The 19,231-nt window shown below is 53.1% G+C and overlaps 1 protein-coding gene across 14 annotated transcripts in view; it reads left to right on the top strand.

The window, feature by feature from the left end:
* Kif1a (kinesin family member 1A) overlaps positions 1-19,231 on the top strand; it is an 88,994-nt gene that overhangs the window by 27,116 nt on the left and 42,647 nt on the right. For 8 of the 14 annotated variants that reach the window (XM_087905693.1, XM_087905692.1, XM_087905689.1 and 5 more), the window contains exons 3-19: positions 59-135; positions 984-1,163; positions 1,972-2,037; positions 2,756-2,934; positions 4,046-4,157; positions 5,213-5,290; positions 6,001-6,066; positions 6,988-7,005; positions 11,253-11,328; positions 12,579-12,657; positions 13,392-13,534; positions 13,990-14,016; positions 15,188-15,321; positions 16,484-16,563; positions 16,855-16,930; positions 18,530-18,609; positions 19,061-19,167. In XM_087905693.1, coding sequence (XP_087761819.1) covers positions 59-135; positions 984-1,163; positions 1,972-2,037; positions 2,756-2,934; positions 4,046-4,157; positions 5,213-5,290; positions 6,001-6,066; positions 6,988-7,005; positions 11,253-11,328; positions 12,579-12,657; positions 13,392-13,534; positions 13,990-14,016; positions 15,188-15,321; positions 16,484-16,563; positions 16,855-16,930; positions 18,530-18,609; positions 19,061-19,167 — 1,578 coding nt within the window. The remainder of the gene's footprint in view (positions 1-58; positions 136-983; positions 1,164-1,971; positions 2,038-2,755; positions 2,935-4,045; positions 4,158-5,212; positions 5,291-6,000; positions 6,067-6,987; positions 7,006-11,252; positions 11,329-12,578; positions 12,658-13,391; positions 13,535-13,989; positions 14,017-15,187; positions 15,322-16,483; positions 16,564-16,854; positions 16,931-18,529; positions 18,610-19,060; positions 19,168-19,231) is intronic. The other 6 variants (XM_087905701.1, XM_087905700.1, XM_087905695.1 and 3 more) reach the window with 1 other exon arrangement.

Below are 19,231 nucleotides of genomic sequence, written 5' to 3'. Positions count from 1 at the left end.
GATGGTTGGGATTCCATTGCATAGAATTAACCAGCCTCATTATCTGTGTCCCTTGCAGCTATTGTCAACCCCAAACAGCCCAAGGAGACACCCAAGAGCTTCAGCTTCGATTACTCCTACTGGTCACATACCTCGGTGAGCAGCATCTCGGGTGAGGCAGGCTGGTGTTGTGAATACTGGCCCAGTCCTGACTGTAGTGTGATCCTCAGGAGTCCCAAGACTCCCTAAGCTGCGTGTTCTATAAAATGGAAGGGAGACGCTACCCTATTCACCTGGAGGGTCACTCTGAGTTGATCACCAACCTCTAAGGACAAGATCCTCTTGTTCACAGTCCCAGCATCACAGCTGTCACCATTTCCTTATGCCTTCTCCCCTTTCCCAAACATTTCAAACTCAGAAATTCCAAAGCTGAGCCCTGCCTGGGAGCTCCAGCCTCCTGAAAGCCAAGAGACTTGAGGACTCTAGACTCCGCCCTCCCCAGCCCCCGCATCCCAGCCACATCAAGCCTGGTTCCCGGTCCACCTCTTTCTGGCTCCTTTAGAAGCATGCAGTCCATGCCCTCAAGCCCCTGGGCCTCCGGATCTCTGGATGTAGCCCCGGAGTTCCTCAGTGCTGCCTCCCCATCCAGTCTTCCTCCACAGTTCTGCCCCTTGGCTTGGCCATGCTTTTCCTGCCTGAGGAACCCTCTGCCCTCAGGACAATGTCCAGCCTAAATGGTCCCTGAGCCCTGGAGCCCTGCCTTCTTTCAGCCCCTAAACCCACCACGGCCACAGGAACCGGCTGGATTGAGCTCATATCTCTGGGTCTTTGCACATGCTATACTCTGCTGTGATCTCTTTGCCCTGCCCCGCTCCGCTGCCCAGGCACCCCCTGTCTCCCAGTCAGGATCAGGATGCATAGCCCTTCACCCTAAGGCTCTGACCCCATTTGGGCTCTGATGACTCAGGAACAATCTCTTACAGCCACGCCTCTTCTCTCTGCAGCCCGAGGACATCAACTATGCCTCTCAGAAGCAGGTGTACAGAGACATTGGGGAAGAGATGCTACAGCATGCCTTTGAAGGCTACAATGTTTGCATCTTTGCCTATGGGCAGACAGGGGCTGGCAAGTCCTACACCATGATGGGAAAGCAAGAGAAGGACCAACAAGGCATCATCCCACAGGCATGGTTGGGGCCTAGAAAGGGTAGCGGGAGGTGGCCTAAGAGGAGGAAGGAGTAGGGTCGGGGATGGGCTGCAGGAGGGGGTCAGCCTTTGACAGTGCCCATGTAGCCACAAGATTAAGACACTAGCTGGGGAGATGCTCTATGTGGGGTTTGTGAGGACCGGGGGTAGATGTCAGGTGGCCTGCACAAGAGGTGACCATACGTTTAAGATATAGACAACTCGGGCTGGAGAGATGGCTCAGTGGTTAAGAGCACTTAGCTGCTCTTCCAGAGGACCCAAGTTCAATTCCCAGCACCCACATGTCAGCTAACAGCTGTCTGTAACTCCAGTTCCAGGGGATCTGACACCTTCACACCAATCACATAAAATAAAGTTAAATAAATTATAATTTTTTTTTTAAAAAAGATATAAACAACTCCTCAGAAGCCACTAAAAGTCTGATATCTCCCAACGCTTCTCTCCTCCCAGCAGGAGGTCTCTGGATCCAAGCTGGGTCCATACTTGTCCTGCTCAGAGAAGGAGGGATGCTGGGTCAGCTGAGGAACAGTGGCCCCAGCCTCTATGCAGATGAGGACAGGGTGACAGATGAGCTAGGAAAGAGTCAGATACTAACCAGGGGGACACTAGAGTTAGAAGGTGGGGTGCTTGGATTCAGGTCTTTACATTGGAATGCGCCTCTTGGAGGAAGCAGAGGGGTCTAGCAAAGCAGCACCCTGCCTGGGTACAAGCTGCCCACAGCACCTCGAGGGGCGGGGCTCCAAGCCACCAGCCCTCATCAGTAACGTGTTTCTCTCCATCCTTGCAGCTCTGCGAAGACCTCTTCTCTCGAATCAATGACACGACCAATGACAACATGTCCTACTCAGTGGAGGTACGACTTCCTGCCTGCTGCCTGCTTCTGAGTGTAGATCTGGGGAGGTCTAGGTGTGGTTGGTGATGCTTTTCTGACCCAAAATGAATATCTATTCCTGTCACTTATCCACACTATGACGGTGTCAGCATGCCCACATGGGACTTAGAGACTCAGCGCTCAGGAGGGGTGATGGGAAGTTGACCCCTGGTAGGTGTTTATTCTGCCCAGCGTAGGGGCAGACACCACAGAGCCTGAGCTATACTGTGGCTCCATTCTTGAAGCGGAGGTGTCCCCAGGGTGACCACAGGGGCTTGTGCTTTGTCATTAGTCTCAAGATGGCTCTGAGTGGGAGAGGGCAGGGCAGGGGGAAGTAGGATGACTCTGGCTGAGTACCCTTTGTGTGCCCTGCCTAGTAGGCAGACAGCCACTATCCTGCCTTGGAGTCCCTGATGGCATAGCTTAGTCCTATCGGTCTGTTACATAGAGGGAGGACTGGACACCTAGAGGTGGGATGACATTCACACTCACACAGAGGCCATAGGCTGGATGTCCTGTGTGCCCTTCCCAGGGATCAAGTCTCTGCCCTGTCACAGGGTTCTAATGGTGAAGCTCAGCCTCACTTGGGGTCCGGATGCTGCAGCCTAGCCCAACTTGGGGTCCTGACGGTGCAGCCTTGCCTTGCTTGGGGCCCTAATAGCCTAGCCTCACTTGGGGTCTTGATGGTATTGCTCTGCAGGTCAGCTACATGGAGATTTACTGTGAGCGGGTCCGTGACCTCCTGAACCCCAAGAACAAAGGCAACCTGCGTGTGAGGGAGCACCCTTTGCTGGGGCCCTATGTGGAAGACCTCTCCAAACTGGCTGTAACCTCCTACAATGATATCCAGGACCTCATGGACTCAGGGAACAAGGCTAGGTATGTGGGATGACTTGTCCCGTTTAGCCACACTCTCACCTCTGACCTGGTCCTTGGGGACACTATTGATTTTACCTCCTGATAGGTCTGTGTGGTGACTCCTAAGGCAGTATGGGCTTCGTGTGCCAGACCTGTTTCAGCCTGAGAGAGGCTTTGGCTCCCACCTGAGGAGGGCTGTTCACGGGCTGAGCAAATGGGCTGTGTGACTCTGCCACCTCCAGTAACTAGGCTCTGATAGCAATACCAACAGCTCCAGTCTTTGTGCCCAAGGGCAGTTGCTTTGTCAGGCCTAAGCCTAGAAACTGTGAGGTTCATCATGGTGGCCATAAGCAATCCACCCCCTTTAGCCTGGGAATACTTGTCATGGTGGTTCTTCTGCATACATTGGTTGCCTCAGGTTGCTCAGGGATTGCCATTAGTTCCTGAGGTAGTATGCATGTGTGTGTGTCCTGAACTACCCCAACAGCCCCTCAGGGTTGTTCATAAAGCCCCTCAGTGCATGTCAGGGACAGTGTGACCTTTGCATGCCAGGTTCTGAGCCATTACAGTGAATTCCATCTTGGGAGATTCTATGAGGTGCTTGGCAGGTTGGGGCAGTGTTGGAACCAACCCCACCTGCCTCAGGCAGCTCTGGGACTTTTCCCTGACGGTCACATAGCTGGCCTATGTTACCTTATGTGGGGTATGGCTAATGAGGACATGATCCTCTCCTAGGACCCCCAGAGTACCTGGAATGGCATGAGATGAGTGGTGGGTATTGGTCCCTTCCAAGAGGCTTCCCCACATTAAAACCTGAGGACTTCTGTCCAGTTGGGTGATATTGAGCCCCAGTAACAGGAAGCACCAGAGACACTGTAGCCACCCGCCCCCATATATGAGACACTATTTGAGGGCTGAGCACCCCATATATATGATGACACCATTTGAGGGCTGAGCACCTCCATGGTGGACCAGCAGGCGGGAACTGGGCTTGAGTCTTGGCAGGCGGTGTGGTCACAACCAGGCTGAAGAATTAGAGTCCCGTTGACCTAGGTGAGCACATTGCTACCTAAGTCTCACGTCTGACCCCTGGGTAAGGGACGGATAACCTCACGCCGCTTCCTGCTCCCAGGACTGTGGCGGCCACAAACATGAACGAGACCAGCAGCCGTTCTCACGCCGTCTTCAACATCATCTTCACCCAGAAGCGCCACGATGCCGAGACAAACATTACCACGGAGAAAGTGAGCAAGCATGTGGAGTGGTCTGGGAGGGCAGGTTCCACCTCGGGTGGTTGATGCTGGCTGGTAGGGCAGGGTCTCCCACTCCCCCTGGAGCGATGGAGTCCCAACCGGGAACAGGACGTGTGGTGAGCAGTGTCTTCTTAGACAGAGCGCCCATGCTGAGGGAGCACAGTCCTGGCAGTTCCTGCTCCGGATGCCCCTCCTCCAAACCACACCTTGGTATTCTCTGTGGATCTGGACATTGTCTGAGTATTGTTTCCTGCGGTCTTTATCTTAGTTATCCAACCTGTGGGCTTCTGGGAGGGTAGCAGAATCGTTCTGGGCCTCTTGCCATCCCTTTGCCGGAAGGTCCCCCTGTGCAAACGTTCTCTCAGACGCCTCAGGAAAGAGCTCTGTAGAGGAGCTAAGTGTCCTCTAAGGTCTCTGTGGGTCCCTGATAGTGCTGGGGTCGCCTGGGCCTGGTGCCATGCTCCCAGCTGCGTCCCGTGACATAGTAAGAGGCTCCGGAAGGCAGAGGAAGGCTGAGGTCACCGGAGAAGACAAGGTTTCACTGCCAGGGTTTCTCTGAGATGGTCCCTCTTATATCACTATTGAGTCAGGAGAGGCTGTGCCTTCCTGGGGTCACGTGATTGACTACTTTCCTACAGGGAGCCTAGCCAGTGCCCCAGGAGGCAGTTAAGTGACAGCCCTGGCCTTTTGTGGACCTGGGTTCAAATTCCATCACAGATGATTAGAGACATCTGTGGGAATGGGTGACAGTCCCTGAGTCTGTTTCCTGTGTTGCTGTACAGTATGCCCAGCCCAAGGAGGCAGGACTGGGGGAGGTGTGTGCAGCCTCTGTAGAGGTGGTGTGGTACCTCGCTGGGAAAGAACGTCAAAAAAGATGCCGTGAATGGGGGTGCAGAAGGAAACTGGGGGGATCCCAGGGAAGGAGTGTGGCCATCGCTCCTTGAACAGTTCACAAGACTAGCCCCAGAGGGACAAGATGCCCCTGTAGCAGTCTCAAATCAGAGGCTTGCAGCAGGAGATTGTATTCAATGCATCTTCCATTTCAGGTGAGCAAAATCAGCCTAGTGGACCTGGCTGGCAGTGAACGAGCTGATTCCACCGGAGCCAAGGGCACACGACTCAAGGTAGGGTCAATCATGACCAGAGAGAACAGTAAATCTACTCAGAGGTCCAGTGTCCAAGCATTTGCTGCTCCAGGGTGGGCTGGACAGGGGGTCTGTTTGGGGATGGAGCAAGGTTGGGCCACCACCAAAGGCAAGCCTGTGCAGGGATAGTGGGGTACATGGGCAGAGCCTTTGGTCTTCAGTAGACAGAATATCAGTCTTGCCACTCCAGCTCCAGCGAACAAGAACAGACACCAATCAGAGAGTAAGCTCCTAGTGTCCGTCACTGGACTTCATCTCCAGTACTTTCTGCTTCCCGCCCCAGGGAGACAGGCTGTGGGTCAGCCGTGGACTGAGCTGCCTGGCCTGTGTCCTGAGGGCACACCCACTCTGAAGACAATCTTGCGTGTCAGGAAGGAGCGTTTTTAGTTTCCTGCGCATCTGCTTTTGGTCCATGCCCGTGAACTGTTGACTGGGAAGGGCCCCTTAAGTTGTTCTTTGTGGGTTCAGATGTGTGAGAGGTCCTGATGGGGGCTGAGCAAGAACCCTGGGACTCTGACCAGCTAGCTGCCTGCCCCAGCATCCTCTGTCCCTAGTGAACTCAGAGATCAGCTTCAGGGTCTCAGCCCCATACCCCAAAGACCAGGCCCCAGAGGAGGCAGAGCAGGGCCATGCTAGATCAAGAGGCTCCAGGTGCCAACTGACATCCTGATCACCTTCTCCACACACAGGAGGGAGCCAACATCAACAAATCTTTGACCACCCTGGGGAAGGTCATCTCTGCCCTAGCTGAAATGGTGAGTGGGCTCCAGGCTTCTGGAGCTAAATTGGTGGGATGGGCTACAGAGGAGCCTCACCTGTCCCCGAGGAAAAGCTGGGTGTCTTTCACGCGTGTTCCTGGGTTCTATCTTTAGAGAGGTAGCTGGGGCTCAGTGGAAAACTCAGAGATGCGGAGAGTGCCGCAAAGCTGGAAACGAAATAACAATCTAGAATTACTCCCCTGAACCTCAGTTTTCTTACTTCTAAAAAAGGGACGATGGGACGCTTTCATCCTACCTTTCTGAGGGCTACCACATGTCAACTGTGAGCATGTTTGGCTGGCGTCCTTGTGAACGGGTAGCGCAGTGCTTAGCTCCGACCATTGCAGGTCTGGTAAAACCACCCTCTAGAGGGAGCCCACAGTCCTTGGAGGTGAAGAGCTAGGTGTCTCCATAGGACAGTGCAGTCTACACCTCCCCCCTCAAAAAAAAATCTAGGGAAGATTCTAGAGTCTGTATCTTATTCTGAAATTATTAAGCGTCGACAAAGATTGCTGTGTGACAACAGCCTGAGAAGTCACACTCTTATGTGTGGCCACTCTTTGTGTTCACACTCTTTGTGTTCACACTTTTATGTGTGGCTACTCTTTGTGTTCACACTCTTTGTGTTCACACTTTTATGTGTGGCTACTCTTTGTGTTCACACTCTTTGTGTTCACACTTTTATGTGTGGCTACTCTTTGTGTTCACACTCTTTGTGTTCACACTCTTTGTGTTCACACTCTTTGTGTTCAGGGTGGCCAGCTGTGTCTGGGCAGTGAATGACAGATACCTGGCAGGTACTTGGGCTCCCGCCTGCCATTTGTCTCTCTGGAGCCAGCCTGTCCTCTCTGTCTGCTGTACCCTTGGACCCTAGCCTTGCTCCAGGTTCTCAGACTCTTTCTGTTCTTTGTTTTCCAGGACTCTGGACCCAACAAGGTAAGCTGAGTGTTTCAACTTCAAGGGAGAGGGGTCAAAGCCCTTGGTCCCGGCTCCCTACTGTGCAAATCTCAGCAGTAAACTCGACTCCTCATTCGTTCACTTAGTGAAGAAGCACAGTGCACTTCTGAGCTGGGGATGGGTGCTAACAGCTGGGTCTTAGGATGAACAACCCAAATGACCCCAGAGTTGGGGGGAGGCACAATAAACAGGAACATGAAAATGTAATTGCAAGTTGGAATACATTCTACACAGTGTGGCGGAGCAGGGAGAGTTTTCAATGGTGACCCCAAAGTGAAATCTTTAATCTGAATGGATAGAAATTTTTTTTAGAGAGATACGGCCTCAGGCAGAAGACCTGAGAACTGGCAAGGAGACAGACAGGCAAATGGGTCTGGCATACAGTGGGAGGCACTGGTGTGGGCACTGAGGCCATAGAAGGTTGGTAGGAGTAGGGAACTGTGGGAGACAGTGAGAGGCAACAGGATGGAGAGCAGGTGAAAAACGTGTGGAATTCTGTGAGGAAGAACGTGAAAATGTGAGGGATTGTGTGAGCAGGGACCTGTGTCGGTCACTGTGGAACTCTGTGTGATAGGCTGTACCAAAGCCTGTGAGGAACCACGTGAACGATCCTTACCATAGGGTGGAGGCACACACAACACTGTGAGGAGCCATGAGAAACCTTGAGGGAAAGACCCGGGGAACTCGGGTGCTGGCCGAGACTGACACGAATTTTGAGAAACTGTGGGGCATGAGAGGCATTCCGGGAATATGAGGTGAACTGGTGGTTTTGTGGGGAGCTGCATGGAGATTGTGTGAGGAGTCGTCAGAATGTGGAATTTGTGGAACTGTGCGGAGTTTATGAGCAGTTTCGAAACCAAGTAAGAGTTTTAAAGAAACTGAAGGGAAGCGTGTGTGTATTGACTCTCACTGCGGTGATCTCCAACCACAGCTTGAAAAGGGAAGGGGACTTGCAAGATGGCTCAGCTCTTAGAGGTGCTTGTCACCAAATGTGACTACATGAGTCTGAGCCCTCGAACCTAGTGAAGGCGAGCCGACGCCTGCAAGTTGTCCTCTGACTGCCACATGTGTGTAGCGACACTCCTGTGTGTATACACCTAAATAATTTTTATTTTTTGGTTTTTTGAGACAGGGTTTCTCTCTGTAACCCTGGTTGTCCTGGAACTCACTCTGTAGACCAGGCTGGCCTCAAACTCACAGAGATCCACCTGCCTCTGCCTCCCAGGTGCTGGGATTAAAGATGTGCACCACCACCACCATAAATGTTTTGAAACAGGGAAAGGACTGTTTGAGGATACTGTCCACCATGATGGGGAAGGCATGACAGGAATTCAGGGGGCAGACAGCCATGAATGCCGCAGTTCAGGTCTGTCCTCACTATTCAACCCAGGACCACCTCAACCCTGTGAGAGGAACGGGGTCACATTGGGTCTTCACACTTAGGTGAAATCAGCTAGGAACTCTATCACAGCCAAGCACAGAGACTTGTCTCCTAGACAATTCTAGGTTTCTTTTCCAAGTTGACAGTATTTACGATCATGCTGTAGTCTGTGAGGACCCAAGAGGTGAGCTTTGTGAGGAGCTAGGAAACTGTCTGAGGAAGCATGCCCAGGACTTTTGAGGATTTGTGTGAAGAATTGTGGGGAATTTAATTCTGTGGGCAACTGGATGAATAATAGGAGTGGGTGGAAATAGGTGGAGGAACTGTGCGGGTCTGGGTAGGGAACCTGTGTGAGGAACCGTGAAGAACTGAGAGAATGAACAGGGGAGGGGAGGTCACGGAACTGCAGTTGCTACATCTAGGATTGGTGCCTTATGTGGAAGCTGTGTGAGGAATCGTGTCTAAAGGACCCGTGTGCCTGTGTCTGAAGAGGTGTGAGGAGCTCCGTGGGCAGTCTGTGCGGGAGCTGTGGAGAAGCTGATGAGTTAAGAAGAGCTGTATAGGGTGATGTACTACTGTGCGGGGAGAACAGTGTGAGAGGTGTGAGTGTGTGTGTGTGTGTGTGTGTGTGTGTGTGAGTGAGTGTATGTGTGTCTGTGTGAGTGTGTGTGAGGTGTGCAAGTGTGTGTGAGTGTGTTTGTATGTGAGCGTATGTAAGTATGTGTGGGGTGTGTGAGTGTGTGGGGTGTGTGAGTGTGTGTGTTTGGAGTGTGTGTGAGATGTGTGAGTGTGTGTGTGTAAGTATGTGTGAGGTTGTGAGGTGTGCGAGTGTGTGGGGTGTGTGTATGTGATTGTGTGTGTGTGTTTGGAGTGTGTGTGAGATTGTGCGTGTATGTGTGAGTGTGTGTGTGTGTATGTGTGAGATATGTGTGAGTGAGGTATGTGTGAGTGAAGTGTGTGTGTATGTGAGTGAGGTGTGTGTGTGTGTGAGGTGTGTGTAACTTATGAATACTGAAGACTGCATGGGGAAACTGAAAATGGATATTTACACAATGGGTTCTGTGAGAGGTTTGAGGGACAGTAAGAAACCTTTTCAGAGAAAACGTGTAATGAACCTCGAGTGACTGAGAACTGAGAACTGTGTAAGGAGCCATGGACGGACTGGTGTGGAACTTTGAGGATCTGTGTGCACTGCTGTGAGGACCATCTTGAGGAATGCAGTGTGTAATTGGGAGGGGCCGAGTGAGGGCCAGCGAGACAGCAGAGGACCTTGCGAGGACAGTGTAGTGAGCTGTGTGAGGGACCTCGATTAAAAACTCCTAGGAATGGAGTGAGGAACAGAACCTGGAGAGGAAGCAGCTGTTGATGAGGAGGAAGGCCACGGGCCTGAGGATGGGTGTGAGGTCTTGGGTCCACCGTCAGAATTTGGCTATGATTTAGCAGAAAGCAGTGGGTGAATTTTCAGCAGTACTAAGTCAGATTAATCAGGGCCATGCTCAGGCGAGAACGTAGATTACAAAGTATGGTAATACCTTGGGCATATGGTAGTCAGGAGAATAGAAAGTCAGTGTGATAGTGGTTCAGGTTTGAGACGGCAGTGGGGAGGGGAGGAAGGGAGGGAGGAGAATTATTCTGGGAAGTGGCAGAGAAGACTGGACGGCTGGTGGACAGGGCTCCCAGGGGATGGAATGAGAACAGTAGAATAATAGGCTACTGTTGGGCTCCTTGGTTGAAGTGACAGGTGTCAGTTATGGGAACAAAAAAATACAATATATGATAGGGAATTCAACCTCAGGAGCTAAGCATTAGAAAACCAAATCAGAAATACTTTTTCTTGTACTGAGTTTCCAGAGGCAAAACAGGAAGTGCCTTGTGTGGACAAGCTTTGGGGGTGGGTGCGGGGGAGGGGGGATGGCACTGTTACAGGCTGCTGAGAGAGAAGTTGGGGCGACGGTTCTGAAGCCCACTTTGACAGTGTGGTGTAAGGACATCCAAAATGCATCCTGTTGTGAGGTAGTGGAGCTTGTCCTAGGAAGCATCCTAGGAATGACGAGGAACTGTGCCTGCATCCGAGGAAACGGAACAGCCCTTGAGATGGTGCCTGTGTGCTTCCCTTAGAGCTGACCTGCTAGGTTTCCAAGGACTGATATTAACCTTCTCCTTGCTGCCTGAATCCTGAGTGGGGAGAGAGGACGGCTCAGGGGACAGGGGCTGTGTCTGCGGGCCACAACAGATGCTCAATTACCGATTTGCAAACAAATGCACCATGAGCTAGTAGACACTGGGCAGTGACTATGTATCTGTAATTTACAACACTGTTAGGTCCTTTACAGAGTGTCCGTGAGAAGCCAGGGTCAAGAGTATGGAGGGTGCCCATGCACAGGGGAGGCCCAGGAGAGTAAGTTATTAAAGGAGAGGCTCAGAGTTGGCTTCTGAGGGACTGGAGGGTGTTCTGTCAGGAACCGACTGTGTGGATATTGGAAGTGGTGCATTGTGGAGAGAAGTCTTTTCACCCTGCTGGAAGGGGCTGCTGTACTGGCGGAGTAGGGGGAGACACAGTGGCCAGCGATGTCATCATTCCTGGCCTTGAGTCCAGTGAGTGGACCAGACACAGCCCAGTGGGTGAGGGAGGAGCCGGAAGGATGTGCCAGCTTGACCTTGATCCCAGCCCAGATTGGAGTTGCCAGGATTCAGGTGAAGTTTAGGGAGGCGCTGAGAACATGGTACTTGCCTTCTTCCCCACTCCTATTACCTTCTCCCCTCCCCCTTCCGTTCTCTTCCTTCCCTCTGTTCCCCTCCCCTTCCCTTCCAGTAGACACAGACTTGACCTTGAATGTCCCCACAGAACAAGAAAAAAAAGAAGACAGATTTCATCCCTTACCGAGACTCCGTATTGACCTGGCTTCTCCGGGAAAACCTGGGTGAGCATGCACCAAATCCCTGGTCACCTGGCTCTGACTTTCGCTCTGTGCTATACCCATCTCCTTTTGAGGAAAAAACCATTTCATTGTTCAGCCACAACACAGCCTCTTGCCTTTTCTGAGCAAGTCCAAAGTAACCTTGGAAGGGCCAGTTGGTTCACAGCACAGCCCTTCTGGTAGGTCTGGGGCAGAGGTGGGTGAACCAAAGCCAGTTTGAGGGGCCATAATGGCCCTTGGGACCCGCAGACCACATGCCCTGGTGTCTACCTTCTGGGTGAACTTATTTATGACACCTGAACAAGTTCTCTCCCTTCTCTGAATTTTTAGTTTTGTCTGTAACAGGGACCTAGCACTTGGTTCTGGGAGCATTGCTGACCTGCTAGGATTCGAGGGGCTGATATTTGAGGGACCTGAATTCTAAGTGGGGAGAGATGAGAGATGAAGGCTGATGGATGTACAGCACAGAACCCATCCTTTCCAAACTCACCTCAGGGTCCTCTCTGGATGTCTTCGTAAAGACACCCCAGAGTGATAAACTAGATCTTAGGTGGGACTCCCTGGCTCCCTCGGCTACATGACTCTGCACCCCACAACTGGCTACGCTGATGTCCAGCTCAGACCAGCATCGTGTCATGGCAGCCCCAAGTATATGACAGCATGTAGGGCCACATGGGCCGTAGTGAGGACAGGGCTGTTGCCACAATTACCTGTCCCTTCAGCTAGAATGAGATCTAAGTATGAAGCAGGCCTTTCTCATAAGGCCACAGTTTTAGCCCTAGAGGAGGGCCTCAGAGAGAATCCTCTCATATAGATATTCTTAGAGTCTGTGTCCAACCCTTTCTCTCCTCACCGTCTCTATAGGAGACTCACTGGAGAGCCACACCTCAGGAATGTGGCCCCAAGGACACGGTTCTCTGAGGTACAGCAGGCAAGAGCATGGGCATATTGAGGAGAGTACTTCCAACAGAAATGGTAGAAATGAGTCAAAAAAATGTTGGCCACAAATATAGAAATCAATCTCAAAACAAATAAACAGCAAAACAAAAACAAAACAAAATAATAAAAAACCAAAAACGAACTCTCCAAAACTTATCTCTGCTACAAGCAAAAGGGGCCCATGGCTGGAAAATGGCTAATGGGAGCCGAGGGGCAGCCAAGGAACCCCCGACCTGCCACTGTTTCCATCACGCAGGACTGTGTTTCCGTGTCTTCTCTGGGCTTCATCATCTCCACCGATTGTCTTCCCACAGGAGGCAACTCAAGGACAGCCATGGTGGCAGCCCTGAGCCCTGCAGACATCAACTATGATGAGACCCTCAGCACCCTGAGGTATGTTCTGCGGGGGACTCTGGGGCAAGCACATGTCTTTCCATGTTTGGGGCGCATTCTCTAGGAACTCAGAGGCCAGCAGTAAGGTTCCAGAGCTCTAGGGTTCCTATTCTGTCCCTGATATATATACTTTAGAAAACATTTCAGGAGGGCCCCGAGCCCTGCGGCTCCAGGCTGGAAAAGCCATACTTCTGGCTGTGGGAATGGAGGACTTTAAATTAGCAAATAAGGTCCAATGAGCTCTCCCCAAATCTCCCACTATGAGGTGGGCGTTTTGGGACGGGAAGCCGGGTTGCAGGAGGCAGCTTGATTGTCTGGGTTGGGAGTGTCTGGCCTGTATAAAGTGTACACTTCCTGTGGAAAATGGAGCCTGTATCATGGCAAATTCCCAGGGGCTTCTGGGATGGCAGATAGCACGCTGAGCATCGGGCACCCCTGTTCTATCTTGGAATGTCTGATTCAGGTCTAAGGGTTGTCAGTATGGGGTAGGACAGCATGTTGTACCTTCTGTTCCCCATACCTCCTAAGTAGATAAGAAAGACTGTCCCACCTGTAGAACGCTCTTGGACACTGGTCCCAATGACTGTTCTTTAGAGCCGTGGGGTGATTTCTCATTCTGCCAGACTAGGTCAAGGATTTTTCTCCCCAGCTGAACTCACCAGGCAGAGCTCTGAGCACCCTTGGGCCTGCTCTGTGGACCCATCCCCCAACTCCTCTATCCCTTTGCTGCCCAGATACGCAGACCGGGCCAAGCAAATCCGCTGCAATGCCATCATCAACGAAGACCCCAACAACAAGCTGATTCGAGAACTGAAGGATGAAGTGACCAGGCTGCGGGACCTGCTGTACGCCCAAGGTCTCGGCGATATCACTGACAGTGAGTGTCCGTGGCAGTCTGCCCTGGGTGGGGCAGGGGCCTCAGACGCCTCAGGCCCTCTCTCCTGGGGCTGCCTCCTACTCTTGTGCTGTTGATTGTAGCCACAGTTGTTGGGAAGAGTCGAAGTTGCCCAAAGCCTGATCCCTCCTCCAGCTCCTGGGCAGAATGCCTTGGGATGGGAGGCCGGGGCGGGCAAGGACAGGACAAGGTTTTCTGACCTTGACCTGTATGAATTGCATGGTTTGGATTTGGAGCTGGCCCAAGCAGGCCAGGGAATGTTTCCTGGAAGCCCCCAGGCCAGCTGCAGCGGCTGGGACTTTGAGGGGTCCTATGTCCCCACCTTGAAGACCTACTTTCCCCTAAGCTTACTCACTCTGTGAGATGGGTATGTGGACCCTTGGGGACAAACTGCTCTGTTTCTCTGTCTCTTCCTCCCCTGCCTGCCCTCCCCATAGCCAACACTGTGCCCGGAGGACCCAAATGTGTGTATTCCCCACTGCTGCTCGGCACCCCTGCTTTCATCCCGGCCATGGGGGCCACAGGGCAGCACGGGTGGGGAGGGAGGTCCCACCACCTCTTCTGCCTCCCCCATGAACGTTCCTGGTTCATCCCTGTCTGCGTGGGAAACTGAGGCAATAAATAGGCAGAATGCAGTCAAAAGTGGCTGGGGCTAGACTTCTGAGCACCCATGGGCCGAGAAAGGTCGGGTTTTAGAGCCTAAGGAGTTGGAGGGTCATGCTATCCCAGCTCTTGGCCTGGACCTACCTCTGTCTGCTCCTGCTCCACCTAGCCCCACATCTGGGTCCCTGAAAGTTTCTTGAGGCTGAACATAGCAATGGTTGCTGCCGAGTCCTGCCCCACAGTATCTCCTCCATCCTGAGATCTGAATCCTTGGGGTTCACTTCCCCAGTGCCCCGTGCTGTCCTGTGCTGGCTGCTGCTTTGCTGTGTGTCTGCTTCTACTGGAAAGGGCCTGGCACGTCTCCTCCAGGTGCCACAGCCCAGCCTCCCATCTGTAAGGGTGGTGGAATTCTGGGGTGGCGGAAGAGTAGGGGCTCCCTCATGCGTGTCCTCCTCGCCCCCTCTCCAGGTAGTCTTTGGGCCCATTCTGGGTTCAGTGGGATGAGGAATACAGTTTGGCTCGCAGTGAAGGTGCAGCCCATGCACAGAAGATGACAATGAACCTTGGGGTGTAGGGGGGACAGGTGCCCGAGTGAGCTGAGGTGAGCTCCTGGCCTCAGGTGCAGGATGCTGTGAAGTGGCTAACAGGCATGGACAGTGAACGCAGGTGCAGGGGCTGCATAAAGGCCCCAGTCAAAGGGAGAGTGGAGTGGTATATGTACAGAAGGGGGATGGGATGTTAAGGGAAGAGAGGGCCCGTGGGTCAGGCAGGCAAGCCGCAGGGTTGTGGGTAGCAGGAGACCTTGCATGCGCTTGTCCTGGGCAGCTGGGCCAGGCTGCTGTGCCTTGCCTGTGTTTCCCATTTCTTGCCTTCTCCTGACCCCGCCTCTTGCTTTCCCCAACTGCTTCTTTCTCTTTTCTCCCTTTCTCTCTTGCCTTCATCTCACGTCTTAGACATGCCTGATCTTGAAAACAGTAACCGTAACTGGGGGCGGGGCCGAGCTAAGCCAAGCCCCTAACAATCTCTTCACAGTGACCAATGCCCTGGTGGGCATGAGCCCCTCATCTTCGCTCTCAGCCCTGTCCAGCCGTGCGGCCTCTGTGTCCAGTCTCCACGAGCGCATCTTGTTTGCTCCAGGCAGTGAAGAGGCTATTGAGAGGTTGAAGGTGAGGGCCACCTGATCCAGGGCACTCCTGGGTGGGCGATGGGCGTCAGCCTGTAGGACAAGGTAGGCTTAGAGGGGTGAGAGAGGACTCTTGCTTGTGACCTCTGGGTCACCCCTTAGGTATGGCCTCACCTCTCAGGATCAGCGTGATATAATAATGGAAGTCTTTGGCATGTGGCCAGCCTGGTGCGCTGTGGCCAGCCCACCCACAGCAGCCAGAACAGCTAGTGCCTTCAGGCACCAGACCGAACCAGGTTCAGATAACGAACAGAGCCACTGGGCAGTGAGTACCTTTGAAGGTTCTTGAACCTCTCTGGATGGCCCCGACCCTGAGTGCTAGGGGAGGGAAGCCCAAGTGTGGAATGTCAGGCACGGGTGGGTGAGCAGGCGCTGGTACAGGGAACAGTGGACTGTGTAGTGACCGAGGTGGGGGTGTCCTGTCTCAGCAGCACCTCTATAGTGCCACTGTGGGTCCTGGCAGCTCCGTCTGGCGTTCTGTCAAGCTGCTTTCACCAAGAAGGGAGGTGGATGTTCAGGCTCTTAGCCACTTCCAGGCTGTTGGTTTTTCCTCTCAGATGAGGTTCCTGCTCCCCAACACTGTGCTTGGCTAGCCCCAGCCCCATACTCCCTCCGAATGCAGGGTGGTCTGCACAGAGAGCCCAGTCCATAGGGGCTGAGGGACCAGGGAGACAAGGGGCAGAGGCCAGCGTGAGTAGTAATATAGGGTGACCAAGAAGGAAGCAGCATAAAGCTCTTGAGGTGTGGGGTAGATGGCCTGTTTGGGACTTGGGGGCCCAACTGAAGTATAGTTGGGGGGCGTGGCTAGGACATAAGTGGGAAGGGAACAAGTGCAGTGCCATTGTAGAGAAGTGAGGCCATGCCCATAGAAGGGGCTATTATGTTTGGTAGCTGCTCCCAGTGTTTCCCAGGGGCACTTGCTTCCTCTCTGCTCCTGATTTATTTTGCTGTCCTTGTTCTATGGGGTGAAGTCTGTTGTACTTCTCCTTGATCCCCCAGAATCTTACAGGCTGGGAAGCGCCTGGGTGTCTGAGCCCCAGGGCTCTGCAGCCCCGTTCCTAACTGCCCTACATCCTTGAACGCCCCACCCCACATACATGCAGACACTCCCTGGGATCTCACCATGCTCTGTCTCACTCCCCCAGGAAACGGAGAAGATCATTGCTGAGCTCAACGAGACCTGGGAGGAGAAGCTGCGGCGGACAGAAGCCATCCGAATGGAGAGGTGAGCCGAGGGTGGCTGAGAACAGGCCTGGGAGCCCTGGAAACCCAAGCCCTGGGGGAGGTTGCATGCTAGCCATGGGACAAATCTATACTGTCTGACCCAGGCAGCTAATGTGTGGCACTGGCCACTGGCCATTGCGGCCTTGAAGAACAGATCTGTGGGTGAGGACAATCCCATGGATGGACGCTGCCTAGGCACTGCTGATAGTTCCTGGTTGGTGGGTGGGTCAGGCAGGGTGGAGGTAGTCCTGGAATCCTCTGAGTTTGTGCTGACCGCAGGTCTGTCTTCCAGGGAAGCCTTGCTGGCTGAGATGGGTGTGGCCATGAGGGAAGATGGTGGCACTTTGGGTGTGTTTTCTCCCAAAAAGGTAGGAACCGAATCGAGTGCCAGTGTGGACAAGGTGACACTCGCACTGGTGGACATCCAGTGGGGAGTTCTGGGGGAAGGTGTAGTAGGGTGGGGTTCTGGCCCAGGCATGAATTAGCCTTACTTAGACTTTCCATTGTGTGGTGGGACATCCCGGTGGCTGGGTGACATCATGTGGGGCTCTGAACTGCTTGAGGTTTAGACTAGATCCTTCAGAACTGGAACAAGACTTGAGGGTAATGTCCAGGCTGCAGAGGTGAGTGTTGTGGGCCTATCCTCACTCTGAATCTGCTACTTCTGGAAGTTTCTGGCCTTCCTTCCCAAAGCAGCTACACGGGCTGCAAGGCCAAGTGGCAGAAGTCCAGGAGAATGGTGCTGGTTCAGTCATAGCCAGTTTCTAGGCCCTGCTTTGTGTTAAAGAAAGGCTGCCTTGGGGGAAGTGGAGTTAGCGACTTAGGCATCTGAGAGATAGAGCCAAATACCCGTGGTGCAAACTCCCTAGATTCTGCTGTGCTGCCTTGGTCCAGGACTGCTTAGAAACAATGTATCACATGACAGCTTGAAGTGGCAGGCTGGGAGACATGAAGAGAGGCCCAGGCCGTCTGTTCACTGTGTGCACACAGAGCGGTTGAGGACAGTCGGTGCCCAATGGTCAGAACTCTACACCCATGCTTCAAAGTGCACTTGGATTTATAGTTTAGCGTGGCAGTGACTTACTCAGGGTACCTTGAGGGGAAACAGGAAAAAGTCCTGTCCTGGCACCTCTTCCCTGTTACAGGACCCTCGTCTAGGACACAGGTATAAGATGGCTCCAAAGAAGCTTGCAGGAGGGGGCTGAGGCAAGAATGACCTAGGACAGGAGGCAGAAGGCGGCCATCAATGGGTGTGGGAGACAGGAGGCAGACACCTTGACCTGGAGTTGGGACACTAACATGCAGGTCCTGGGTTGCTCAGTAGTGACTCCATCAGCTGATTCTTCCCAGGCCTCCAGGGAGACCCTTCTTGACCAAGGCCCTCGTTCTTCTTGCTGATAGTTTTGCTGGAGAGTCTTTGGTTCCCGGTTGTCCCTCTGATATGAGCTTCCCGGACCAGCTGTGTGTGGTGCAGTCAGGGGCCTAGGACTCTTGAGACCAACCCTGGAGCCCGTCATGCACCCTACACATTCAGGATTTCCAAACACAGATTCTATCTAAGCTTTACCTGGGTCCTCCAAGAACTGGGAGCTGGGTCTCCCAGATCCCCCTGCAGCCCAGCTCCCCACAAAATATTCAGGCCCCACCGAGCCTGCTGTTTTCAAGATGGGCTGAGCCTGGGCCTGGAGCTTTGTTTGTCTTTCATTTTTCTGACGAGGAGTTGCCTATCTGTGAGGCCAGTTGAGCTTCGGACTCGGGGGTTCTGGGTGCCCCACTAAAGGTTTCCGGGGGGATCCTTGCCCTCCATGTCTCTTTTCTTCTCCGCCAGGCTGGGTAGAGCACTATATCCCCAACAAATCCGGTTCTGAGAATGGTGGTACTTTGGTGTCTGAGCAGAGGGCACGCAGGATGGCCACTGTGAGGACTCTGCTCCTCCCCAGGAGAATGACCTTTCTGTTTCTTCCCAGACACCTCATCTTGTCAACCTAAATGAGGATCCATTGATGTCAGAGTGCCTCCTCTACTACATCAAAGATGGAGTCACCAGGTAGGTGCTGGATTGTCAGGTAGAGGAAGGGTAGCCAGCTGAGAAGATCCCAAAGTGAGGGAGCAATAGCATCTCCAGCCAGCCTGGTTCTAGTGGGTTGGGGAGTGCGGGTCCCCTGTTCCCACTATTCTGTGCTGTCCCTTAAGAGCTGAGTTGGGTATTAGCCCTACATGGCCCGCAATGCTTTTTAAGTGTCTCTAGGAGCCATCTGGATTTCCCTATAGCTGGGCTGCACTGACGGGGCGGGGTCTCTTGCCCACTCTCATTTCTCCATGTTCCCACAGTCCATATACCCTGGTATTTAAAAATAAAAACAAACATGAAACAAACAACAGCAAAAACAACAGCAAAAGCCAGCTGGGCATGCCCAGGAGGCTGCATGCAGGAGTAAGTCAGGCAGAGTGAGTGTGCCGGGGCCCCGAGGCTGTGCTACCTCGTGATTCCTCAACAGAGTGGGCAGAGAAGATGCAGAGAGGCGGCAGGACATCGTCCTGAGTGGGCACTTCATCAAGGAGGAGCACTGCATCTTCCGGAGCGACTCCCGGGGAGGTGGAGAAGGTAGTGTCGTCCTGCCTCACCCTACCACCAATCCTGCCCCCATATTTCTAATCAATATAGCACT

Source organism: Myodes glareolus, chromosome 1 (genome assembly GCF_982192425.1).
Source record: "Myodes glareolus chromosome 1, mMyoGla1.1, whole genome shotgun sequence".
NCBI classification, from domain to species: Eukaryota; Metazoa; Chordata; class Mammalia; order Rodentia; family Cricetidae; genus Myodes; species Myodes glareolus.
The sequence above is the reverse complement of the archived record's forward strand: the minus strand, read 5'-3'. Positions and strand labels throughout refer to the sequence as shown.